Source organism: Cibotium barometz, chromosome 54 (genome assembly GCF_041138505.1).
Source record: "Cibotium barometz isolate CiBa-2024 chromosome 54, ASM4113850v1, whole genome shotgun sequence".
Lineage (NCBI taxonomy): Eukaryota > Viridiplantae > Streptophyta > Polypodiopsida > Cyatheales > Cibotiaceae > Cibotium > Cibotium barometz.
The window spans coordinates 23,357,254-23,375,089 of NC_141099.1; the positions used below are offsets into that span (position 1 = coordinate 23,357,254).

Below are 17,836 nucleotides of genomic sequence, written 5' to 3' on the forward strand. Positions count from 1 at the left end.
TCCCCCACCCCCCCCCCCTTCCCCTTCACAATTCTAATACTAAATTTTTACCATTGATGTATTGAATCTATAGGCACCAGAAGTTCTTTTACATTCTACCATTAAATTTTAAAAATTAAGTTGGAGATTATCCTCAATTGACTGCTCACAAACTGAGGCTTGTCATATTGGCATCACCCTAGCTTGCTTTGTCTTCCTTGCTCCTCTTTTGTGTGGTAGCCTCCTCCATGCTGGGCTGAATGCTGCCCCTCCTTTCTCTCTTTTCCTCTTTCCACTGGTTTTTCCCTTTCTTTCTGCCTCCGCCACTTCTTCGTCATGCCTTTACCCTTCTTTTGTTTCCACACTAACCCCTTTCTTTCCTCAGGCTTTTTCTTGGTGCTTTTTGGCTGCAGAGATACACTAGCGGGTTTCTGATTTATAATTTCCTTCCATCTCAAAGGACTCCATAGAAGGCATGCCCGTTCACAATCTGTCACTTTGGTTGGCAGATTCCCTGGCAGCAGAATGGATACTGAAAGAGGGAGAGACCTAATGGTTATCTTGCAAGCGTGTATGGAGTTGACTTGTTTTGCTTTCCAGGCCGAGGTCTGCCTCTGTACACAGAGAGATGGCCTCTCTTCTTCTCCACTTCTTAGGGGCTGAGAAGAGCTTTGATAGGTGCTATGCTTCTCTGAAAGAACCTTAACACCTCCCCAAAGCTATGAGCCTCGTTCCTAGTTACTAGTTCTCCAAACCTATAGGGAAGGTCCAATTGGGGGGGGGGGTGTCTGTGTGTGTTGAGAGGAGTAGTGGTGAGGTTGGCATCTTGGTGATGCAGGAATGCCAACTTATGGCTGGCTACACAACAACTGGTCTCCGGCCATTGGCCTCAAAGGGAATCAGGGGGCATGCATATCCGTGGATGCCTGCTTAGTCCCCTTGGTGGTTGATTCAGGAGGATTGATCCCAGGCAAGGCACATCGGATTGTACTTTGGGAGACCACTAGAAACAAGATTGACGTCTGGTTGCAGGTGAAATAAGATTGACTTCTGGTTGCAGGAAATAAGCTTGACTTCTTGAAACAAGATTGACGCATGCACACACGCACGCACGCATGCATGCTGCTTGGTTTTATAGGAGGGTTCTTCAACATAGACAGGATGCTAGAGTTTTATTGCGACCCCTGTGGCCTCCTGTTCTCTCATTCTGCCTGCGATGGCCTGAGCCCTTAGCTTGCTAGGCTTGAAAGTTTCAACGTGGACGAGCGAGCAGTCAATCAATGAGGATATCTTGGCATTCTCGCCCCTCCTGTCCCTTGATGATCCAATGCAGGCCAATTCTTTCTCCAGAGCTTGGTGGATTGACAGGCAACTGCCTTTGAGCCTCGCTCGGTAGCCCTGGCATATAACTTTTTCTTTTTGAGGTGAATTATGATTTGCAAGAGGCAGTGGGAGCTAGACTTTGCTGTCATTGAGCAGGACTTCAGGATCATAGCGTACACAAGAGCCTGGCCTTCTGTATGGAAATTGCAAGAATGTAGCTGAGACAATCCTTTTTTAGTGTCCAAGATACAGTGCTCACTTATCCATTGGTACCATGCAACACCCAACACAAGGTACAGCCTGGCCTCCATTACACTCTTCAAAGGCCTTCCATTGCAGAGGAGCTTGCATAGATCCTTTCTTACGAGGAGTGCCCTAAAGAGGATTGCCTTTCCTGTTGTTTTGTTCCAGGAATAGATCTTTGAGCAGCTTCAAAAGATCACGCATACATATGATATGCTAGAAATCCTTTCTCAGCCCTTACCATGCTAGGTTTGATGGGTTCTATGTGGATGAGCAAGAAGTCAATCAAGGAGGATTTCTTGGCATTCACACCCCTCCTGTGTCTTGATGATCCATGGCAGGGCGTGTGATACCAATTTTATAGGATCTGAGATAGCCTTCTCTACGGCTTGGTGGATTGAGGCCATTTGATAGACAACTGCTTTTAAGCCAGGCATGGTGGCTTTTTGAGGTGAACCATGATTTGCAGTGAGGCAGTGGGAGCTAGACGTTGCCTTTGGTGAGCAGGACTGCAGGAGAAACAGAGCTTACCAGCAGGTATGATAGTACACCAAACACGAGGTCCAGCCCCCTCTCCACAATGCTTTACAAAGGCCTTCCATTGCAAAGGATCTTGCAGAGATCATTTCTTATGAGGACTGCCCTAGAGAGGATTGCCTTTCCAGTTTTGTTCCAGGAATACTGGGTGAAGATGATTTTGGGCAGGTACCCCTCAACTGATTGTTTTCCCCAGATGACTGCACATGATCTCAAAGATGTCGGTTTGGTGGACGGTCATTGATGGCATGCTCCATCATTAGCAAGTGCTCCATCGGGTCCCTCGCTTGTTGCTGTTGGACCACGTAACCATTTCCAGTGGAACATGGGGGGTGCCAAAACAAGGCCTGTGATTCAACTCCTGCTTGCTGCCGCATTTGTCTGGTAGGGGGTTAGGTGTGTTACAACTTGATGGGTTATGTGCGCTGTTCTATATCCCTAGCATGGACAGGCTAGGATGAACGACAACCTCTTTATAAATCCTTTCAATTTTAGAAACAGGAAGAGTTATGAATAATCCCATACAGGTAGGGCTATATTTTTTTATTAGAAGGCCTGTATTAAGTGTAAGATGCACATAACCCAGCTGTCAGTATTTGTGTCTGGAATATCAGTCGGCACTTGCATATAGCGTGTTTGGATGTGGTACCAGACTTGACTAAGCTGTCTCTAACCATCTGTCCCTATGAATTGTAATCTTAAGCATTGTCCTCTTATGTTTATGTGTGTGCGCATGATTTTGTGGGTGATCTGGATGCAAGATGAAACTGAAGGGGTTGTGTTCAGCTTCAATACTCTCTTGCTTCCTTGCGTGCTGCTACATGAGACGGATGCCTTGGAGTCTCATGATGTAAATAAAGAGCCAAACATGCTTGATGTTCACATTTGATGGATTCGTGGCGCGTGTTTTGAGATTTTTCTCAAACTGCAATGATATCATTGCTGGATTGTATAGTAGTGCCCAAGTGTAGGGAAGAAAAACATACAAAACACGGCAAAGTCAGGGGCGGCACAAGAGGAAGTCTTGGGGCAGCAGCCTGAGAGCATGCCATGCAGGATTAGTTCTTGAAGTTCTGTATTTCTTGTTTGGCCTGAAGGTATCTTAACTGGTCCTATGAAAAAGATGATTCAGGTACTGCCAATGTTTATTTATTTATTTTTTGGGGCCTATTTGTGCATGACATTGCAGGTGCAGCTTTTATTTACATCCGTATGAGGGAACTACTGTGCAAGTGCTTACACAAGGGAAGCTGAGTGCACCACGCATACTGCGTATCCAGAAGGTGCACCTTTTGGGTTATCCTCATCTAAGTATGTGTGCCCTGCAGTTGAAGCTCTTATCTCTTTATTCTACTGTACTTCACATTGTTTTTTTTAATCACAGGTGATCAATTATGTAACAGAGAAGATGGTACTTGATAAACCACTAGATGAGGGTAACACGGATACTGTAGGATCAACAACACACAACAGCAGCCAACAGCATACTGCCAATGGTGGGATTTTCCGGCCAGGCGTAAGGGTTTGGCAGCAGAAGGCAAAGCCTAAAGTGGAGATACTTTGCAATCACCAGGTTGTTCTTTTTTGGTGGTGGGTGGGTATGCGCCCACGCGTGCATGTGTGTGTGCACATGGGCATATATTTGTGCGGGTTTCTGTGGCACCATCAGCCTGATTTAAGTAAGTCTTAATAATATATGCAAGTATGCAAATGACCCATACCTTTTCTTTTAAAAACAGGTCCTTCAACCAGAAATAAGCTTGGCTACTGTACGCCAGTATGTGTGGAAGAAGCCAGATGACCTCTACCTCTACTTCAGAGTTACATCAAATAGATGATTTTTACAAGTTGCAGAAAATGGTAATATATCCTCTTGTTAACTTGAGAAGCTGGGTTCCAGGAATATAGCTGAGAGATTGCAGGTCCACAAAAGGATGTTGTATTCTGACCGTGTCATATGTACACATGTTGAAGCTGAGTGTACGATGTAAGTTGCTTTGGGCAAGGCAAATAGCCTGCATATTGTATCCACCACCACCACGAGGGACGAATGCAGAAGTCATGATATGTATACGCAAGATTGGGCGTGTTGTAGAAGTCTTCACATCCAGACTTCCATAGCTTGGAGCTCAAATAATCCACCCCTTGGAATTTCGAGGAGTTGCTCTACCTGCAGTAGGTTGTTCTGCTGTTGCTAGTGTAAAAGTTTCCATCAGGATAGCACAGGCCAAAGGTGTTTGAGATGAAGCTCCTAGCCTGCCACCTGTTTGCATCCATGGCTAGTGTTGCTTACATCTGAAACTCCTAGCCTACCACCTTTTTTCATCCATGGCTAGTGTTGCTTACCCCTAGGAAAGGCATTTGTGTGATTGTAATGACGGATTAAATAATGGAGATCAGGATAATTAAGATGACAATGTAATGAGATTAATTTGCTTTTTGAAACATCCTTGTCAATTTGGAACCAAAGCCTTCTTCTTGTCAAACCAATGATGCCTTAAGACATAACATGTTCTAATTGGAGCAATCACCAAAATGTTGGACTCCCATTGTTTTATTGTTTGGGCCCTAGAATCATTTTGCTTACAAGGAAGTAAAGGTGTTCCCACTTTTCCAAGAGGCCGATATAGGAGTGATTTTGGCATGATGAAACTTTATAATCTCAATGAAAACAATAACGCTGCCGTGAAATGCCCTTCTTGTCGTTGCATAAAAGAAATAGTGATGCATCTTCTTTGGTCTTGTCTAGAGATTGAAAGTTTTCTTTGTGAAAGAAATCTATAATCCACTCCCAAATATTGAACCAGTCAAAGGTGTCTTAATTTGTCCAAGAAGCCAACATAGATGAAGTAAAGGGGGTATTCTTAATACAAGGGTGCAACTTTGCAAGCTCAATTTAAACATCGATTCCAAAGACAATATTTGTTGTTTTTTAATTGAATTAATCAACAAAGTCATCGTGCTAATGGTTCCTTTTGTTAAATTATTTCATAGCTACCAAGGGTAAGCTCTCATTCCAATCAATCTAGTTTGAATGAAGAGAGAAAAAGTGAAGAAAAATTCATAGGGATGAGGAAGATGCTATAGAGAAGAGAACCAGGTTGGTCTCCTCAGTCTCTACGCTTCCAATGGGAGTAGGGATAAGAAAGAGTTTTGGGTCCAAGTGCACTAGGGTCCCTCCATGTAGATGTTTTGTTGTCATGGGGGTTGAGTTCAACATTATCAAGTGAATGAAAAATGGCTACAGAGCGACCCGAGTACTGCTACTTTATGACTCTTGAATGTGGTAGAGAGAGAGAGAGAGAGGTATTAACGTTGGTAGAATGCAACACGAGGGCATATACGACTAACGGTGGGACTTGAACTCGGGTAGAGAAGAGCAGGGACTTGCCTAAATGCAGAGAGGAGAGATAGACAAGTTAAAGGGTCACCAAGAAAAGTAGTAGAGACAAGAATGTCAGTCTTTGAGGCAGCTAGCTTCTTCCTCCACTCAATGGCCCAGGTGGGTAACCAACATATATTGGAGGAGCGAGAATCTTAGCCAAAATTTTTGCAAATATTTTCTTTCAAAGTCTTTGATGGCTATTATTACTAAGTTTTGTCTTAGACACAAATATCCACTCAAGAAGAGTACGGTAGCTCCAACTACCCATGGACAACTATATAAATCTCTTAGGTTGAGGCTTGTTGCAAGAAAAAGCCTCACCTTCAAAAGTAAACTCTTGATAGTGTGTGAATTGATGCTCAGATGGAGGTTGCTCACACTTCTTTTGAGGCCATTGAGTCTCAACACGTGGAGTATCGCTATCATGTACATACTCCTTTTAGACCCAATCAAGGGACACAGTGATTGTTCAAGTCAAGAGATTATCAAAGTATGTGTCGTTGGGCCTTGCCTTAGAGCCACAATTGTAACTTTTTGATGTCGGTGCACTAGCTCGTCTGTCATGTCTTTACTCCGTTGTCACACGGGAATGTTCCTTGCTAATGGGGTGAAGGGAGAGCTCTCTTTACCTAGATGGAGGCAAATGGAGATATCTTTCGCAATGGTTCTCTCTCACAAAAGGCGGAGAAGAAGAAGCTAATGGAAGAGGAAAACGTACAAGGAAACCTTTGAAGCAAGCATCCATCTAGCAGGCATGAATCCAATAGCATACACGCAAGCAAGAGTAGAGAAGAGAAGAGCTCACAAGCTCTATTATAACAGAATGATTGTGTATTACTTATTGTAAAAAAAATGACAAATATATCAGTGACTAATTTTCACACTAGGTCAGCCAAAGTTAAAGAATGGTTTGACATTTATTACTAGCCTTAAGCAAGTATGTACACAAAGTCCTTAGACTTTTCCTATTTGACATTAAGCATAAGGTAAGTGCCCGTGAGCATGTAAGATGGAAAAGCACCTTATGGTAGGTCGGGTAGGTGAAACTATGTTAATCTACGAAGTGGTTGACGTACCTCCCCTTGTAATGGTGGCTGCATTCTATCATCACCCAAGTGGGTGATGAAGTTACTTACTGCTCGGATGGAAAGGTGTAGATGGTCCAAGATGTGCCATGAAGTTGTGATGCGAGATTAGACGATATGGTTCTAGAGATGTGCCTAGAAGGTTGGCATTGACGAGGTTAGTTACAAGTGTGCATGTGTGTATATGTCGTGAGATGCAAGATATGAAAAAAAATATAATGCTTGTAGTGAAATTTGTAGGTGATGTGCATGGGCAATGGACGGAAGGTGTGCCCCTATGTATATACTCCTCCAACTTGAAGATTTCTCTAACTCAACTGCTTTCTTTGACTCTCTTTGTTGCTTCTTTCGACATTTCTTTTCTTGGGGAGTCAAGATTATTAGATTATTAAGAATGGTAGTAAACATCCAGAGGTGTACATGGAGGGTTGGTGTTGGTGACGAGGTTAGTTGCAGGTGTGTGTATTGTGTGCCGTGAGATGTGAGATATGAAAATGAATGTGATGCTCGTAGTGAAATATGCAAGTGATGTGCATGGACAATGAACAGAAGGTGTACCCCTATATATGTACTCCAACTTAAAGATTTCTCCAACTCAACTACTTTCTGACTCTTTTGCTGCTTTCTTTGACGTTTTCTAAACATCTGTTTTCTTGGGTAGCCAAGATTATTAGATTGTTGAGACATGGACTTTGCCCATAACTTTGATGGAGCTAGGAAGTCTTTGTGGTTGCTTGACAGATTTGGTGTTAGTGGAGCAATCGGGATAGAGATAATGTAGATCAATGGGTGGTGGGGCCGAATAAGTGGCTACAGAAGGTTCTTGCTGATTTGAGAAAGGTGATGGGTTGTACCATGGGCCAAGTGATGGGTTGTATCATGGGCCAAGCTTGTGCTCGCCATGGTTCCCCCATTCAAAAATGCACCTGGATTATGAGGCTCAATACAGGTGCTAGAGATAGTGTCTATTAGATACATAGGTCATGTGTATATTGCATGTGTCGTGCATGGGCATTGGGCAAACGGTAGACTCGTATAGAAGCTCCTTTTGATGATAACTCCAAGCTTTCTTTGACACTTATTTGTCTGCTTTCTTCGACCCTTACACATGGTTTAAGATATGGAATTAAGTGTTGTTGCATAACAAGGCTAGTCGATAAGGCGGGTGTGAATGAGGTTGGGTTATCCATGAGAATGGAAGAATTTACGATACCCAAGATGGTATGTATGTTGGTGAATGTGAGTGATAGGTGGCTTACCGGATAATGCCGATTGTGCGATGTGGCTTTGCAGTGACCTCTGGATAGCTCTACCTCATTTGATTAGCATGGTTGTAGGCATTTTTGCACCTTGAAGAGGGAGATGCGGAGCCCAACTGATTCTTGGGCTTTTATCGGCTTCAGTTGTGTAGCTAGCTCTTCTCCCTCCTCGAATAGGTTCTCTTCCTGGTTCTCTTCTTGGAGGAGGTTTTCATGCACCCTCTCTCTCTCTCTCTCTCTCTCTCTCTCTCTGGCCTGCCACAATCGTGCTATGAGCGTCAAAAGAAAATCCATGATAATCCACTGTATCCTGGTCAAGGATGTACTTTGGCCTAGTGCAAATCATCAGATAGTAGTCTACTCCCTCGCTATTTCCCTCACCGGCAATAACAGCAAATACATCACCCTCCTGTAGCAAATTTGTCAAGTCATCATAACTGGCCATGAACACAGGACATATGTGCTCATCGGACAACACGGATGTGAAGGATGCTCGGGGGAGAGGACTGTCTGTATCCATGCATTTGCCCATCCTTTCGAGGCACAATGTGACCAATCGCCATCCATACATGCTCATGCAAACTATCATGTGTAAATCGTGGGAGTCGCCATGCACGTGCTCTTGATGGAACGTAATCCCAAGGTGTCTGGTACTTTGTCACAATCATGGGAGCCTCTATGATCAATCATGCCACCATCCACATGCCCAAAAAATCTCCTGACACAAATGTTGGGAGCACCACTCGACCACATGGCCCACACCTTTGAATTGCTCAGCATCCTGCCGTGTTGTGATGACGTCTCAGAGAACGTTTCACACACGCGCTCGCACCATCATGCTCTCCCTTCCCGTTGTTAGGCATTTTTTTGATGCAAGTATTAGAGCAGGTGTATATACAATGCATGGCCATCACAAAATAAGACGTGCTCATCTCCGAAGGTTTGAGAGTTTGTGGGCCCCACATGGTCCACGCTATGGTACTGCATGACTTTTGCTTTCCAATGTACACTTTACTATGCTCTATGAGTAAATGGCTTCTAGTTATGGGTAGCGTCAAGAGGAAGTTAGAATAATGGCCGCCGATGTGGAAAGACAAGTGGATGGCAGTGGGTTCCATAATGAAGTCACGGCCAGTGTCGGGTTGGTCAATTATGCAGAGAGGCCATCATTTGGGAAAATAGGGGGTCCACTCCATGTGATTCGGTGTGCATGGCGTGACAGAGACAGAGCTTTGGGTAGCTTCCTGTGGAAGCTTTATGCATGTGAAGTGTGCGGCAGACACGTGGAAAGTGACAGCTGGCGATCTTAGCCGTGTGGGCTCTCCCGGAGTCCGATTTGGTCACTTAAGGTGCCCATGGATGGACACTTTCAAGGGCTAGGTCTGAAACCTATAAAAAATTACAGAAAAAAACCCGAGAGCTGCGTGGAAAGACCAGAGAATAGGAAGGAAGAACCGCTACCCTATTTTGAGTGTGCTGGGAGACTATTTTGGCCTTAATCTGCTCATACGACCTCGGATTTGAGCAATTGAACATCCTAAGTGGGGGTTTTTGGCCGCTCCAGACGCAGTGGTGCAATCAATTTGGCCTAATTCCTCATCGTTTGTCTGCTGTTTAACTGTGTGTAAGCTTCTCTTGTGTTTAAAGCTACTGCTCCATTCCTCGAGTGTTGTGGGAGATTTCAGTGTGTGTATTGGCTCATTTGCTTCACGTGTGGTGGGTTGAGCCTATTTGGGATAATCCATCAAAGAATTGGCCTCAAGTGGTCTCCTTCAACAAGTGTGTGTATTGGCATCTGTGTTGAGTGGTGTCTCACGTAGTGTCTTCTCCTCTTTGTTCTCATCGTGTGTGTGTGTCCTGTCTCGGCCAGGCTTGTTGTGAGAGCCGAGTGGTGCCTCCCTTTCTGCGTGTGTATTTCCAAGAGTGTGTGAGAGGAAAGCTATAGAGGCAGTCCTGAGTTGTTTCCTCCGTCGCACATTCTTTTGGTGCCCCCACTGAGGAGCTCGTCTACGAGTACCTTCAGCTTACAGGTTACAGGTACAAGAACAGGAACAGGTGCAGGTACAGGTACTTGGCGGGAGAGACATCTTCTCTCTTTGGATTGCAGGATTGTGATGTATGTAAAGTGAGGGTCTGTGGGTTGTGAGTCACACCTACGGACAGGACCGCCGCAGCGGTCCTACGGACAGGACCGCCGCAGCGGTCATACAATTATCTTTTGAAAAAATAGATGTACTTCGTGATGCGGTGAAAGTTCCTCCAACAAACCCCATACGGCATCGAGCATAGCATGTTATATTGTGGTTAGATCCGGGAGTTGCATCCATTGCTCAAGCCGCTGAGGCATTGGTTCCTAGCAGTGTCAGTTGGGACGCATACAGTGGCAGCTAGGTTTGAGTTGTCAGAGAGCCTCTTAGAGATCAGTTTGGTGTGTTTTGCCACACTTTTCATTGGCTGGTTCTTTTGGTTTTTAGGTCAATTATAGCCGTTATGCTGCCGAAATTTTCTAGAAATTAGAGGATTTTGGAAGCCCTTACACATTGGCAGCCATAAAAGTTATGTTTCATGGACAATAACCACGGACCGCCACCATTTACACCATTCCATGATACGCAAAGGATTCATATCAATGTGCATGTGAGCAGGAAGATGTTCTTTATTCAACGCATTGCACTCATGTTTGGACCTCAGATATTAAGAGAAGTGTTGGATTCACCTTTGCCTATTGTACTTCCCCTTATCAATTATGAAACTTCTTTTGACGTCCATGTGTTTATCCTCTTCTAGAGCATTGTGATTAGCAAATTGTTCTCTGTTTTCGAGCATACACAAAGGTGGTTTTAAATCAGCCCTACAGTGTTGAAAGCAATGGCATTTTCTTATCCGGAGTTTCATGGGAGAGTGGATGAAGATATAGAAGACTTTTTGGAGAAGATGGAGGTCGCATGCATAAGCAACCATGTGCAAGCTCCTCCACCAGATGTTACGTCTCCTGCAGATCTGTTTGAAAGGCGATGCAAGGACTTGGTCTAGGAATTATGAAGAAGAACTACAGAGGGCTGATCCTCCTGTACAATTGACATGGGATAACTTGAGACAGGCTTTGGCAGGAGAATTTGTTAAGACAGAAGATCCAGATAAGGTTTGGCATGAGATCCAAGGTTTGAAGCGGAGGGAAGCAGAGCCCATTGATGACTACAATAAGAAATTTTCATTGTTATGGGAGAGCTTGTGTCAAGCTTTGCAGCCACAAGGGGCTCCACCAGATATGATGAAGAAGGACAGGTTCTTGGCTGGCCTCAAGGAAACTTTACGTTGGAGAGTAGAGTTGAAGAAGCCAAGGACATATGAGGATGCATTCGAGGTAGCAAAGAACAAAGAATGGAAATTGAAGAGGCTAACTCAGTTGGGAGTAAGCACAGTACCTGGAGTCTCAGAGATGAAGCCAACAGACCCCGTGCCACATCGAGTTTTGGAGGAGGTGCATCATGCACATGTTATTCCAGTTCCCACGCAAGTTGTGCCGACAATGGTTGCTCCTGCAGTGCAAGATGATGGGCTGCGGCGGCAGGACATGAAACAGGTTGTAGATCTTATGAAGAATCTCAGCCTAAATTTGCTTAGTAATGTGGGGAACAGTCATGCTCATGGGAGACATGCACATCAGCCCAACAATGATGGTGGGCAGAGTGGTGGCGATAAGAAGTGGAAGAATGTGCCTACATGCTACAATTGCGGTGAGCTAGGTCACATTAGTCCACAGTGTGATAAACCAAGGAGGATGGGAGGAGATATGTATCCCCTTCCAACACAGTTGCCGAACAGGGCAGGTGACTTTGGTATTGAGATAAAGGGAGATCCAAGGCCTTGTGGTTTGAGCCCAGAAGAGAAAGGAAAGACAAAGGTGTTGCATGTGGTTGGCCTAGAGAAGACGGTGTCATTTGAGGATCCAATGGTGATGCCCATTGGAAAGAGGACCGCTGAAGAAAAGGAAGGAAGGAATGCTGTAGGTCCAAGCAAGAAGAAAGGGAAGGCCCATGAGGGTGAGGATGTGAAGGCTAAGAGGAAAAGGCGAGCTCGACGCAAGTTCCATGTGTCAGACTTTCCACTAGGGGAGGGGCAAGATAGCTACAACTTGAGAGAAGATTTAACCAGTCAAAAAGCTGATGTGACATTTGGCCAGTTGGTGGAAATGGTACCCAAGTTGAAGAGACAATGGAAGAAGCTGGTTAGTCCAATGGAGAAGGAGCCGTAGAGGGTCAGTGAGGGTGCTGGCTGTGGATGAGTTGCCAGATATTTGCCCCATAGTGGATGTGTGGCATAAGAGGAAGAACCTTGGACAAGGCTATGTGGATGGTGGTGCACAGATTTGTGTCATCACTCAAACATGTGTTGAAAGGATGGGCCTTGCAGTTGGCAGGTGTGTCTGGATTTCGTATACGCATGGCAAACCACCAGAAAGTTAAGTGCTTGGGTGTTGTGAGAAGTTTGGAAGTTGAGGCATATGCAGTGAAGACTGCATGTGATTTTCATGTTATGCCACAGGTTTGGGAGCGTACCCCATCATTCTTGGTAGACCATGGCTACGAGCAGTCAATGCGGTCCAAGATTGGAAGAAGGGTACTATAAGCCTCTATGGAAGAACAGGTGGCAAGAAGCTTTTTGACATGGATAGCAGGAAGCAGCTAGATGGGGATTTTGAAGAGGAAGATGAGACTAGTGATGAAGATTCTTCCACAGTGTTAGAGGTGGACAGTGACAGCACTAGTAGCAGCGATGATGAAGTAGATGTGGCTTTCCTTCTTATGACTGAGGAGCATGAGGAGACAAGCGCTGATGCATTTGTGGAAGCAAGAACTAGTGGCAAGAATGATTTGCACAGATCTCTCAACCATGGAGAGAGAGAAGTTCTTGCAGATGTTGTCCAAGTATCCAAATTTGTTCATCACTTCCTATGAGGAGATTAGAGGATTCAAGGGGGAGGATTTGCATATAGAGCTAAAGGATGGAGTAAAGGATTTGCATATAGAGCTAAAGGATGGAGAGAGAGAAGTTCTTGCAGATGTCCAAGTATCCAAATTTGTTCATCACTTCCTATGAGGATTCAAGGGGGAGGATTTGCATATAGAGCTAAAGGATGGAGTAAAACCAGTGCGACAAAGGTTGAGGAGAATGGGTAAAGAGCAAATGGAAGCCTTAAGAGAGGAGGTGGACAAGCTGTTGACAACAGGTTTTATTATCCCAGTGAGAAGACAGGAGAGTGGGTGAGCCCGATAGTGGTCACTCCAAAGAAGGATGGAAGGTGGAGGGTTTGTGTTGATTTTAAACCCTTGAATGCAGCCACAAAGAAGGACCCGTACCCTCTTCCTTTCATTGACCAGATTTTAGATTCAGTGGGGGCAGGGTATGAGCGCTACAGTGTCTGTGATGGATTTTCTGGTTACTTTCAGTTGAAAATTGCTCCTGAAGATCAGAAGAAGACCACGTTTATCACGCCATGGGGCTGTTTTTGTTACAATGTGCTACCATTTGGGTTGACCAATGGTCCCGCTCATTATCAAAAAAGGGCAAATTGGGCACTTTCTCCATTCATTGGCAGCTTTGTAAAGGACTTTATTGATGACTTTTGTGTCTATAGCACCCGAGCTGAACACTGTGAGAAGCTTGAAATGGTTTTGAAGCGTTATGATGAGTGTGATGGTCAGCTCAACCCAAAGAAATGCTCTTTTGCACAGCCAAGGGTGAAGTTATTGGGTCATGTGGTGTCAGAAAATGGCATTGAGGTAGATCCCGACAAAGTAAAGGCAATTGTTCTTCTCCCTTCACCCAAGGATTCCAAACAGGTGGCCACATTTGTACATAAAGTAAAGTACATGGCACGGTTTATTCCGCTGGTTTCTCAGGTCTTATATCCCTTACAACAGGTGGCTAAGCATGATCCCTTAGTGTGGAATGAGGAATGTGAAGCTGTCTTTCAGAATGTGAAAGAGATTTTAGGAGGGTTACCAGCCATGCAGGCTCCAGATTGGGAACAAGTTTTCTATGTGAACCCATCAGTTGGAGAAGATGCCATTGGTGCCATGCTTCTACAAAGAGGGAAAGGGAGCAAGTACATGAGGCCAGTCTATTGTGCAAGTAGGGTCAAGTTCATGGCAGAGAGAAAGTTGTCAGAAGTAGAGTTGGTGATGGTGAGTGTAGTGTTTGCTTGCCGAAGATTTTGCCATTATCTTCTGCCGCGACCTTTTGTATTCTTGACAAGCTATACCTTTTTGCCCCAATGGATCAATGGTAGAAACATGTCAAAGGCTGTTATGAAGTGGGTAATTGAGTTGCAGGAGTTTGAGTTTTCCTTCTTAGTGGAAGAAAGCACAAGGGCAACATTGGTAGACCTTTTGACCTATAAGGAAAACCCTGTCTTGGTGAAAGAAGAGGAGGTTAAAAGGGTGGTTGAAAGTATGTCAGAGGTTAGCAATGCACATGTCCTATTTTTTGATGGTTCATATCGGAGAAGCCATGATGCAGCATCAGGTGGCATAGCCCTCTATGACCCCCAAGGGAAGCTTGTTTGTAAGCAAGGATTTAAGGTGGCTGCCCATAGTAATAATGAGGCAGAGTATTCTACATTAGAAACCGGGTTACACATCTGTTTGAAGTATGGAGTGAAGAGGCTATGCATCAAGGGTGATGCTCTTTTGGTGGTGAAACAGGTTCTTGGAGTGTGGAAGAGCAAGAATCCCTCACTGAGAGAGATGTGTTTCAAGATCAAGAAGTTATTGAAACAATTTGAGTCATGGAGCATTCGACACATAGAGCGGTCTTTGAATGGGGAAGCACATGATGCTGCACAATGGATGATTGGAGAGCTCTTTGTGTTAAGGGCTGATGCACCTCTTTATCTTGGAAGGGAGACACTTGCCCAAGAAGAAGAATTTTTGTTGACAGGGATCATCCCCACGACCATAGAGAAGTCAAAGAAATATGGATTTGTATGAAGAGCATGTAAATATACCTTATTGGGAGATGTTTTGTACATGCAAGGGGCTGATTTGGTGCTAAGGCGTGTACCTTGGAAGGAGGAGCTTTACAAAGTCTTGGAGGAAAACCATGAAGGAGCCTGTGGTGGCCATTTTGCCCTAAAGATCACACTGCATAAGATTTTGCAAGAGGGTTATGTATGGCCAAGCATACAAAAGGATGTGTATCATTGGTGTAGGTCATGCAAAAGGTGCCAAACATTTGGGAAGCGAGTTCTAGAGCCAGAGTTGCGCAGAAGCCTACACATGCCCACCACCTTTATAGAGTTCCAAATGGAGAACTTCCTCCAAGAGTGAAAGATGATCTTCCTAATGCTCCACTGCTACACATTGGCCATGTACCAGAATGAAGTAAAGACATCTCCCACTTCTTGGATCATCAAGGAGGATAGAGTTAGGATGACGCATTAGGAAGGTGGCTCCTTATCAATTGATAGTGGGAATGCTTATCAAGAAGGTTCAAGTTGGCATCATGAGGAAATGCATTCATGAAGATGAATTTGCTACCATGCTTGAGCAAGCCAATTCTAGCATAGGTGGATGACACTTTGTCAGGGAGACAACTACCCACAAGATTCTTCGAGCCTTACTCTTTGGAGAGGCACTCAAATTTTTTAAATGTTGTGATGAATGCCAAAGGTTTACCATAGTCCATGAGCGAATGCCCCCTAATAACCATTTTGAAGCATGGGGGGTTTAGGCTTTGTGGGTCCCATTAGCCCAACACTAAGGGAAACCTGACACATTTCATTATAGTCATCACTTCATGAAGTGGGCTATGGACAAAGCCATGCAAAAGGTCCACATGAGATCAACCACCAAGTTCCTCTATGAGTTTGTGATTACTCATTGTGGTTGCCCACTAGAAAATAGTGAGTGATCATGGCAGATACATTTGATAAATGAGGCGGTGGAGTTTTTGCTCAAACATTCTTTGTGGTGCACATGAAGTCAATACCTTACTACCCACAAGCAAGCGACCAATCCATAAGCATAAACAAGAATTCTCACCAAGATGATAGAGGCATCGGGGTGGTGGAGTTTTTTGTCAAAACATTCCTTGTGGTGCACATGAAGTCAATACCTTACTGCCCACAAGCAAATGACCAATCCAAAAGTATAAACAATAATTCTCATCGAGATGGTAAAGGCATTGAGGAGCAATTAAAAACACAAGTTATCCTCTACTATCTTGGCCTACTCCACCACGTACAAGGTGATTGTAAACAATACACCTTTTTAGCTTGTATTCGGGCTTGATGTAGTCATGCCAATGGAAGACTTAGTTCTAAGCCTTAAAATTACAACAAGGCATAACCTCAAGGGAAACCCTCTCATATAGAGGTTAGTTACCTTAGAGCAACTAAGTGAGCAAGGATTGTGATCTACTTACAGATTGATGGTTGGAAAACTAAGGCACGAGTAGTGCTTTAAAGACCAACTCAATGACAAGTGCATGGAAGTAGGAGACATGGTGCTTATGTATAGTGTCAATAACACCAACGAGACTTAATTACATAAGGGGGGAGTAGGGGAGTGGTGAGCTCATCACTTGGGGGTAAGGGAGAGGGTAGTTTTTTTATTAAAAAGTCAATTACCCATTTAAAAAAATTCATATACCAAGCCCTGAAAATAAATAAACTCTCTCTCTCTCTCTCTCTCTCTCTCTCTCTCTCTCTCTCTCTCACTCACTCACTCACTCACTCACTCTCTCTCTCTCTCTCTCTCTCTCTCTCTCTCTCTCTCTCTCTCTCTCTCTCTCTCTCTCTCAAAATCTATCTTTCTCATTCTCTCCCAAAAGCTATCTTGTTCACTTTTTCTATGAAATAGTAGAAGATAACATGGAAGATCCTGAAGAAGGGAAGGTTGAAAATATCAGCGCGATGATGGAAGGATTTAATGATACACTAGATGGTGATGGAGCATCCACGTCAAGCGTCGATGACCAGCACCCCCCCACACAAATCAGCCAATGATCTAAGGTGTGGTGGTAGTGATATTTAGTTGTAATAAAAGGCAAACTCTAAATTTATATACAACTAGGGGAAGAAGCATCAACTTGAAGAAAGTTTGGCTCCTCTTAAGCAATAGGGGGAAACTCAGGTAAGCAAAATTTCACAGTCCACCAAAGAAACAAGGATATAATGGTGGACATATGTAGCTCTTTTTGTGTTTATGCTCTCTTTTTCTTGTCTCGTGGTCAATACTTAATTACAAGATATTCTTCTTGCAATCAACACTTAGTAATGGGATTACACAACTCTCTTTTATGTTTAACCTCTCTTCTACTCTCTAGTATCCTCTTTGTGATAGATGTATGGAAGTATGTTTTGTGATGGACGTATAGAAGTGTATTTTGTGTTTGGTATGAATAGATATGGAATGGTTCATATGTAAATGAAGAGTGAGGGAGAAGAAGGATAGAGAGGGTGAGTGAGAGTAAGGTGAATAGAGACACATGGAGAGAGAAGAGAGAGAGAGGGAGAGAGGACAATGAGAGAGGTAGATGGAGACAAAGAGAGACCAGAGGGGGATAAAACGATAAATATGAGAGGAGAGAGAGAGTGAGAGATAAGGCAATGAGAGAGGTAAATTGAGATAAAGAGAATAGAGAGAGGGAGAGAGGAATAGGAGAGATAATGAGAGAAAAAGGGGGAGAGAGAGGAATAGGAGAGAGAGAGAGAGAGAGAGAGAGAGAGAGAGAGAGAGAGAGAGAGAGAGAGAGAGAGAGAGAGAGAGAGAGAGAGAGAGAGAGAGATAAAACGATAAATATGAGAGGAGAGAGAGAGTGAGAGATAAGGCAATGAGAGAGGTAAATTGAGATAAAGAGAATAGAGAGAGGGAGAGAGGAATAGGAGAGATAATGAGAGAAAAAGGGGGACAGAGAGGAATAGGACAGATAAAGAGAGAGAGAGAGAGAGAGAGAGAGAGAGAGAGAGAGAGAGAGAGAGAGAGAGAGAGAGAGAGAGAGAGAGAGGGGAGAGAGAGAGA

General features: G+C 44.1%; 1 protein-coding gene across 5 annotated transcripts in view; it reads left to right on the top strand.

Moving 5' to 3' along the window:
- LOC147607959 (uncharacterized) overlaps positions 1-4,527 on the top strand; it is a 46,218-nt gene extending 41,691 nt beyond the window's left edge. For all 5 annotated transcript variants that reach the window (XM_086790080.1, XM_086790078.1, XM_086790076.1 and 2 more), the window contains 3 exons: positions 3,272-3,365; positions 3,467-3,655; positions 3,822-4,527. In XM_086790080.1, the coding sequence (XP_086646206.1) occupies positions 3,272-3,365; positions 3,467-3,655; positions 3,822-3,920 (382 nt within the window). In that variant the 3' untranslated portion in view covers positions 3,921-4,527. The remainder of the gene's footprint in view (positions 1-3,271; positions 3,366-3,466; positions 3,656-3,821) is intronic.
- The last annotated feature ends 13,309 nt before the right edge of the window (positions 4,528-17,836 follow it).